Source organism: Triticum urartu, chromosome 2, assembly GCF_003073215.2.
Source record: "Triticum urartu cultivar G1812 chromosome 2, Tu2.1, whole genome shotgun sequence".
Classification (NCBI taxonomy): Eukaryota; Viridiplantae; Streptophyta; class Magnoliopsida; order Poales; family Poaceae; genus Triticum; species Triticum urartu.
The window spans coordinates 641,880,993-641,890,267 of NC_053023.1; the positions used below are offsets into that span (position 1 = coordinate 641,880,993).

A 9,275-nucleotide genomic window follows, 5' to 3' on the forward strand; every position below is an offset into this window, starting at 1 on the left:
GTGTGCGGCGCGCGTGAGGGCTGGAACAGATCAACAGACCATGTTTACGTACGCATGCAAGTTTGTGCGCAGTGCACAGCTAGAGCTAGCCCAGGCCATGTTCACGTACAAGTACTTGTGTAGAATCGATCAAAGCTCTTTCTTTTAGCTAGCTTTGGGTGTATATATTATTTATTGCTCAACAGGGCATGAGCGGCTTACGTACATGCACTGGCAAGGCATACGAAGAGGCGCTAACATCACCGGTGAACGTGAAGATATAGCACGTGTCCGACGTGCAATCGGTGGTCTAAGCTATAATTTTCTGTCCGGTGCCGGCGGTGGTTCATAGGTGCAGCAAGACCAACGAGGGTCGGTTGATTTTGCTTGGGAATTGAATACACACATACACATAAAATTTTGGTCACACATCATTTGAGGGGCAAATAGGTCTTTTTAGGTGTCATGTGACAACTTTAAGACTTAAAATGGGCAAAAGTGTTATAAAAGGCATAAAATTTAGACACCGTGCTAAATAAGGAAGCAAAATAAATCCAGTGTAGGCAATAAATTTTAAGAGAATGTTAAATAAGGAATTCCCTCTTTGAGAAACATCACACATTTTGTTTACACCGACTAGAGAGTTGCTCCTAACTAAATTTCTAGTTTGACGTACATTTTTAAGTTTTAAGAACTTTAAAATTTGCAACCATTTTATATTTCATGAACTTTTAAAAAAAATCTAATCCATAATTTTTTTGTCATACAGAATATGTTGTAGCTCCGTCTCTTCTTTCCTCGTTCCGACTCGTTACAGATCCAGGCCTATTCGGATGCTACCCGGCCTAGTGATTCTTTAGATCGCTGTTCACTTTCTGCTTACTGTGTTTTTTTTTGTGGTTCTCTTATTGCCTGGAAGACGAAGAAACAGACTGCAGTTTCTCGATCGAGTGCAGAGGTTGAGTTATGAGCTATGACTCTTCTCACGGCAGAGGTGACTTGGTTACGCTGATTACTTGAGGATTTTGGTGTTACTGTTACTACACCTACTACACTCTTGTCAGATATACTTGTGCTATCAGTATTGCGCGGGACCCAGTGATGCATGAGCTTACCAAGCATATTGGTGTTGATGCTTTCTTCGTACGCGCCGGTGTACAGGACCATGTTATCGCTCTTCGGTATACAGCCTCCTGTACATGTATATATCATGGCTTTTGTCTCCTGATAATATCAAGTTGCTATTTCTAACATTTTAGACACAAACAACAAAAAACAACAAATTATCGTGTTTTAAATCAAAATTTTGCGCATGTTAACTATACTTTATCCTGATGCTTCTCACTGGATATGCTTCGTCTTGATCGAAGGTAAACGTCAAGGGAGGCTGCCAGCCTGCAGCCCCACTCCCGATTCGCATGCAAAATAATCAACGCCCATTGTTCGTATCGCCCCCATTTCGTTGGTTAACCAGGCATCGCATTCACAAAGCTGGCATTTGGAGCAATCTATTGGACACTGTGACAGGATCCTAGCACGTACGTAGTATATATGCTCCCACACGAACAACATCTCAAGCAAGAAAAGCCATGGAAACCACAAGGCTATCCTTGCTCTCTCTTCTTCCGTTCCTTCTCCTCGCGATCGCTGCCGAGGCAACCGGCGGCGAGCTTAGCACGTACATCGTCCACGTGCAAGCAGAGGAGAACCGCGTGTTCGGCACCGCGGACGGCCGGAAGGCGTGGTACCACTCGTTCCTCCCGGACCATGGCCGGCTCGTGCACGCGTACCACCACGTCGCGAGCGGGTTCGCGGCCCGGCTGACGCGGCGTGAGCTTGAGGCGTTGTCCGCCATGCCGGGGTTCCTCAGCGCGACCCGTGCCCGGACGTACACGACGCTGACGACGCACACGCCCGAGTTCCTGGGGCTGAACGTCGAGCAGGGGCGGCGGAACTACACGTCGGAGTTCGGCGCCGGGGTCATCGTCGGTGTGATCGACACCGGCATCTTCCCGGACCACCCGTCCTTCAGCGACGAAGGCATGCCGCCGCCGCCGGCCAAGTGGAAGGGGCGCTGCGACTTCAGCGGCACCTCGTGCAACAATAAGATCATCGGCGCGCGCAACATGGTCGCCGCCCTCAACGGCCCGAACGGCACTTCCGCGCGGGTGCCGCCGGTCGATGAGTTTGGGCACGGGACTCACACGGCAAGCACCGCCGCTGGGGCGGTCGTGCCGGGCGCTAACGTGCTCGGCCACGCATGGGGCACCGCCGCCGGGATGGCAGTCCGCGCGCACATCGCCATGTACAAGGTGTGCTACGGAAAAGTTTTTGTAGACTGCGAGGATGCCGACATACTGGCTGGCATTGACGCCGCCGTGGGCGACGGCTGCGACGTCATCTCCATGTCTCTCGGCGGGCCGTCGGTGCCCTTTCACCTAAACCCTATGGCCATCGGGACGTTCGGCGCCATGGAGAAGGGCATTTTTGTGAGCATGGCTGCTGGCAACTCCGGCCCGGGAGAGAGCACCGTGATAAACGAGGCTCCATGGATGCTCACCGTCGCCGCGAGTACCATGGACCGCTCGATTCGTTCGACCGTGCAGCTGGGGAACGGTGCGTATTTCCACGGCGAGTCGCTATACCAGCCAAACGTTGGCTTCTGCCCGTTGGTCTATGCGGGCGCGAGTGGGAAGCCATTCGCCGAGTTCTGCGGAAATGGCAGTCTGGACGGCTTCGACGTCAAGGGCAAGATAGTGCTGTGTGAACTCACGAAAAACATCTCGGTGATCAACCAAGGTGAGGTGGTGGAGAGTGCCGGCGGCGTCGCCATGATCTTGGCGAGCCCGTTTTTCCGAGGGTACGACAAGTTAGCCCAGGAGAACATCCTCCCGGCGTCGAGCGTCGACTACCTCGCGACCGCAGCCATCAAATCCTACCTTAACTCCACGGCGAACCCGATGGCGCGTATGGGCTTCAGGGGTACATTACTCGGCACGTCACCTGCTCCGTCGATCGTGTTCTTCTCGTCTCGGGGGCCTAACCGTCAGAGCACTGGCATTCTGAAGCCCGACATCACGGGCCCCGGAGTGAACGTGCTCGCGGCATGGCCGTTTCAGGTCGGCCCACCGTCGGCGCCGGTCCTCCCTGGGCCGACCTTCAACATCATCTCCGGCACATCCATGTCCACACCGCACCTTGCCGGCATCGCCGCTTTGATCAAGAGCAAGCGTCCGGACTGGTCACCGGCGGCGATCAAGTCGGCAATGATGACGACAGCCGACATCACCGACCGCTCCGGCAATCCCATACTCAACGAGCAGCGTGTGGTGGCCAACCTCTTCGCCACCGGCGCCGGACACGTCAACCCAATGAAGGCTGCTGACCCTGGCCTAGTCTACGACATCACCCCCGAGGATTACGTCGGCTACCTCTGTAGCATGTACACGAGCCAGCAGGTCTCGGTGATCGCGCGCCGGCCGATTGACTGCTTGACCACCGTCGTCATCAGCGACCGCCTGCTGAATTACCCTTCGATCTCGGTCGCTTTCCCAGCTTCCTGGAATTCAACTGCGCCCGTGGTCGTCAGGCGCAAGGTGAAGAACGTCGGGGAGGTGCCTTCGGTGTACTACGCGGCGATCGACATGCCGAGCAGCGCCGTAAGCATGGACGTATTTCCGAGGGAGCTTGATTTCGTCGAGGAGGGCCAGGAGCTGACTTTCTCGGTATACTTGTGGCCGAGGCAGAGTGCTACGAGGGCGGTGCAGGGTGCGCTGCGGTGGGTGTCCGAGAAGCACACCGTACGGAGCCCAATCTCTGTCACCTTTGCTTGATTACATACTTGATTTTCGGCATGAGAGATGAAGGATCCAAGAGCAGAATAAAGAGAGGACTTTCAGGAGGAACGCCGCCGTCTCGAGGCCGAATTTGGGCAAGGGCACTTTTGCCCTCCTGTGAAGCGATTCTGCCGGGGAAAATTCCCTTCGAAAAGGGGAAATCGAAGCCATCGTCATCACCAACAACCCTCTCATCTTTGGGAGGTCAATCTTCATCAACATCTTCAACAACACGATCTCATCTCAAACCCTAGTTTGAATATTCAGTTTTGCCTTTTTTTAAATCAAGAAAAAAAAACTTTTGGATATTCAATCTTACCTTTTAAAAAAATCAACGGGGAAAAACATTTTCTGACAACTGCGTAGTGAGGTTCACAAAACGAAACTTTGAAAACACCAACAGTTGCGACTTGCACTGATTTGGCACGGATGTATTTTGGTTGACAATATCGTGTGGACTTCATGTTAAGATTTTTTTTAAGGGAATCATGTTATGTTAAGTGTTTTTGAGACAATCATGTTATGTTAAGTAATAATCCCAAATTACCTTTTGAAAAAGGCTGGTCACAAGCTCAGGTTTGCAGCTTTGATATTGGCCCGCGTTCACGTCAAATCGTTGGCCAGGCCGGCCGGGTGCTAGGCCTCGTTGCAGGCCTTTTGCCTTTTGGTGGACAGCAATGCAAAAGCTGAAGCTGGCCTACAACAGCCCGTCAATTTAATTTTTTACTTTTTCTGGGTTGTTAAAATCACTAAGCACAATAAATGCCTTAAAAAATTATTTTCTCCGTTTCAAAATAGATGACTTAACTTTATACTAACTTTAGAAGGAGTACTACTAAGCATGTAGGCACAATCTTTCAGGAAAAGATGACATTACTAAGCATAAAGCAACTGGAATAAGATGGCACGGCTGGAGCCAAACAACAAAGCTTCCCGCATGCTAGGTACATCTTCTCCATCTCTTTGGCATGTTCGACTCCGAACCGTGGAGGAGTCACTGATCAATATAAGAGGTAAAGTTTAATTTTCACTTATGTTATATATATATATATATATATGTGTGTGTGTGTGTGTGTTGAAAGCACGAGTGATGGCAGATCCAAACAATCTCGACCGTCTATCCACACTATCTGACAGTCGAAAACATCCCAATGTTAAGCACCAAGCCACCAACCACATTGAGCGCACATGCATCCCACTAATCAATCATTCCACTCTAATTCCTCCCTACCCGCCAATTGAATATCCCTCCCATGCAACCAACTCAGGTTGCTCCTCCGCACGGGTCGCCTCCTGCCGCACTCCATCCCCGCAGATGCCGCTCGTTCTTGTACTCCCATCGTACGCTTGATGTCAATGGTACACAAAGCAGCGAGGGTTGTGCGGCGAAGAACAGGCTCCTTCCGACGTTGGTACCTCTCTCTCCCCCCCCCCCCCCCCCCCCCCCCCCCCTCCCCCCCCCCCTCCCCCCCCCCCCGATCTCTCGATCGAGCAAAGGCATGAGCTGACGATCTAGATCGAGCAGGTCAACAACCGATCTTTGATTTGGTTTGTCGTTCATCTCAGGTGATTTCTTCTCTAGAAAATAACTTAGAACATCAAAAACTGCAATTTGAAATGGTTCATGCAAACTGAATTTGATCGATCCCGCATTCCTGAAAATTTATGAATAGGACAATGGTTCGTGTTTTCTTCTAGACGTCTGCTGTATCAAATCCCTCTGAACATCCATACACTTATTAGATTTCAAAACAAGGCCATGATAGTTGGCATTCCCGCTTCAGGTATAAGCTCAACTCAATCATCTCCAATTAGTATTCTTTCTTGCTATCCATGTCTTAAAAGAGTACACGGTTTGGACCCCTCTGCAGAATGAATTTTCAGAACTCAAACACAGGTGTTCAAGTTGCGATTCCAATGTGCAATTCCGATTTGTATTTTCTCATGCTGCTTCATCATCCCCTTTTGTTTGCGCTTATACTTGGAACATTTATTCTCACTGGCTGTATATACTTCTAAGTCTGCCAGATTATAGCCCAGTTAAGCTAATTCTGCCAGTTGCATTTGATTGAAAATAGAATCAAACAGCATGAGAAATTTGCAATGCATATTTATTTGAAAAGTTTGGTTGTATTTAATTTTGAATTTCCTGTTACTTTTAAGGGAGCGGCCTATTGTTTAGTATCAACCGATGCAATAACAACAATTCAAATTTTGAATGAGAATAATCTTGATGCAGTACACGTCAGAAGTTTAATTCTTTACCAGACACGCTGCAAAAATTGGAAGGTTACATTAACGCAGCAGGGATGCCACAAAATAGATCCAGAAGGATTTCAAGAAATAATCAGCAGCAATATCAAGGTTTAGGAATAAATTGCATCATCCAAATCGTACAGCTAACGAGTAGGATCAAGCAAGCAATTCCAGCGCAAGCAATGAACAGAAATGAAATCAGAGAAGGAATAGTAAGATCATTGCCAAACAAGCAACACAAGCACAAGATTTGCCCGAAAGTTCACTTATCCATTACTTAGATGTTACTGTACCAGCAACTTCGTAAACCAAACACGTAACAGTGACTTGATAGTTCATTAAACCAACATAGGACTGATGCGAACGATGAAACAGTTCAAATGAAACAGACACAACGAACGACCATGCATAAACCAGCAGGTCCAACGCCAGGGCAATTACTGACCACCACGGAGGCGGAGCACAAGGTGGAGGGTGGACTCCTTCTGAATGTTGTAGTCCGCAAGGGTGCGGCCATCCTCCAGCTGCTTGCCGGCAAAGATCAGGCGTTGCTGGTCCGGGGGAATGCTCTCCTTATCCTGGATCTTGGCCTTGACATTGTCAATGGTGTCAGAGCTCTCAACCTCCAGAGTGATGGTCTTCCCCGTCAGGGTCTTCACGAAGATTTGCATGCCACCACGAAGACGCAGGACAAGGTGAAGGGTGGACTCCTTCTGGATGTTGTAGTCAGCGAGGGCGCGGCCATCCTCCAGCTGCTTGCCAGCAAAGATGAGACGCTGCTGGTCTGGAGGAATGCACTCCTTGTCCTGGATCTTGGCCTTGACATTGTCGATGGTGTCGAAGCTCTCAACCTCAAGGGTGATGGTCTTGCCAGTGAGGGTCTTCACGAAGATCTGCATGCCTCCCCGAAGGCGGAGGACAAGGTGGGGGTGGACTCCTTCTGGATGTTGTAGTCAGCGAGGGTGCGGCCATCCTCTAGCTGCTTGCCAGCAAAGATGAGACGCTGCTGGTCCGGAGGAATGCCCTCCTTGTCATGGATCTTGGCCTTGACATTGTCGATGGTGTCAGAGCTCTCAACCTCAAGGGTGATGGTCTTGCCAGTGAGGGTCTTCACAAAGATCTGCATGCCTCCCCGAAGGCGGAGGACAAGGTGGAGGGTGGACTCCTTCCGGATGTTGTAGTCAGCGAGGGTGCGACCATCCTCCAGCTGCTTGCCAGCGAAGATGAGACGCTGCTGGTCTGGAGGAATGCCCTCCTTGTCCTGGATCTTGGCCTTGACATTGTCGATGGTGTCAGAGCTCTCAACCTCGAGGGTGATGGTCTTGCCGATGAGGGTCTTCACGAAGATCTGCATCTGCAAAGAAGAATCCCAAAACAGAATGGTTAGGCTCAAGAAGCAGACCGAGCAAACTAATATGACAAATATTAAAACATAGATAAAGCTTCTATATCATGCCGTAGAGATTACACAAACAGCAGTAGCATATTTTTTGACTTAAGAGAGAAACTAACATACGGTATGTGCATGCAGATGCACCAAAAAAACTGAAAATTAATTATCTCAAGGGTTCCACATAGCAGTCGGACATGCTTATATCAGGCAAAGGAAGAAGCCTACCTTTTTCAGAGGAAAATCAACTAACAACCCTAAGCCTAGGTTAGGACTATCTCGGTAGAACAAGAATATGATCACGAGGCAGATTATGCGGCTACCATTTTATTCAATCATAAAGAGTTACGCAAATCTATCACGCAGGAGCGGATGAACTACCAGAGAAATCATGCATACGAGCCTATACGTCTTAATAAGGAATTAATTGACCGAGAACACGAACAAATCTGCCCCTTCAATCTATCAATCTACATGCACATGGCCCCCAGGGACGAGTCTCTCTGGATAGAGCTAGCAAACCAAAAAAGGAAAGAAACGCCTCACGCACATGGCCCCCAGGGACGAGTCTGTCACAATCGTAACTGCTGGTCACGCCGATGCAGCAAATCCTCCTTCCCCTTCCCAGTCGTAGACTCCCAAACCTCCCCCTTGACATGCCCTTCTCCATCTGTCCTCTCCTCCATTGCCACAACTATTGCCCCCATTTTGGAGGCCATGGACCTGAGAGGTGAGCTTCTATCTTGATGTGCCCTCTCAAACACCTTCACTTTTACAAAATCCTATGGAACGAAGGGTTTATCAATGAGGGAATATACAACAACATGGCAGTTAATGCTTTTGAAACTGCAAAAAAGAACTACTAAGGCATTATGCATGCAAAATAATGTGTTTTTTGGGCAAGTTGGAATGATGTGAAGGCAAGTCTGGAATGATTTCTAGGCAACTCTTGGTGGAAACACAGGGAAACCCCTCTCTTGAAATTACTATTCTAGTTTATGCTTGGATTTTAAGCATCTACAGAGTGTTGTAGGTTGCCCGACGTTGTTGTTTTTTAGCTGATCTTCAATCTTGTCAAAGCTTTTGGGAAAGTTGTGTAGGCAACCACGTAGAAAAAAATGCAGGCAACTCATGTTTCTTTTGTGGTAGAAAAATAAATTAAGGAAAAAAGAGGTCTTGAAAGTTACAGGGTTTGGATTTTACTAGTGAATTTTGGGGCAAATATATCCTCGAACTACAGGTTGCGCAATTGTAGTAGTAGTTGACGTGTTTCGTTGTGAATTTTGCTACTCCCTCCATTCCCTTATACAAGGCCACTATCAAAAATACATTTTGCATCAATACGAGGCCACCAATAGTAATCAAAGCAAAAATTAATGATGTTTCCTCGTACTAGCAACTTTTTAATACTTGCTGTATAGGTTTAATTGGTCACACTCGTGACTCTTTGCTGCAATCTTGTGCATGCGTGTAATTGTAAGTGTATCTAGTGCCCCCTTAGTGATTTTGGTGTATTGAAGACTTATAAGTTAAGGGACTAATGCGTTTGTGAGTGTACACAGGTCTATAAGTCTATGAGGAGTTTGATATTTATAGAGAAAGTCGACCCCTAAAAATGAAGTTCTTCGACTGAAGACTTTGGATTTCTGAAGACTTTCTGAAGACTTTGAAAGTGAAGAAATTGGTGTGACCTTGAAGACTTGGTATTCATTAGAGGAACATGAAGCGTGAAGACTTTTGTTTTCGTAGTTTCATTTTCTGTTTCTTGAGTCATAGGAAACACCGTACTGTTAAAGGGGGTCGAGAAAATACTA

General features: G+C 48.2%; 1 protein-coding gene and 1 pseudogene across 1 annotated transcript; one reads left to right on the plus strand and one right to left on the minus strand.

The window, feature by feature from the left end:
- Positions 1 to 1,568: 1,568 nt before the first annotated feature.
- On the plus strand, positions 1,569 to 3,812 carry LOC125533846 (subtilisin-like protease 1). Its single transcript, XM_048697178.1, has one exon. It carries the CDS (start codon positions 1,569 to 1,571, stop codon positions 3,810 to 3,812), a length of 2,244 nt encoding a protein of 747 aa, XP_048553135.1.
- A 2,512-nt stretch (positions 3,813 to 6,324) lies between these two features.
- On the minus strand, positions 6,325 to 7,425 carry LOC125539367 (annotated as a pseudogene).
- Positions 7,426 to 9,275: the final 1,850 nt, after the last annotated feature.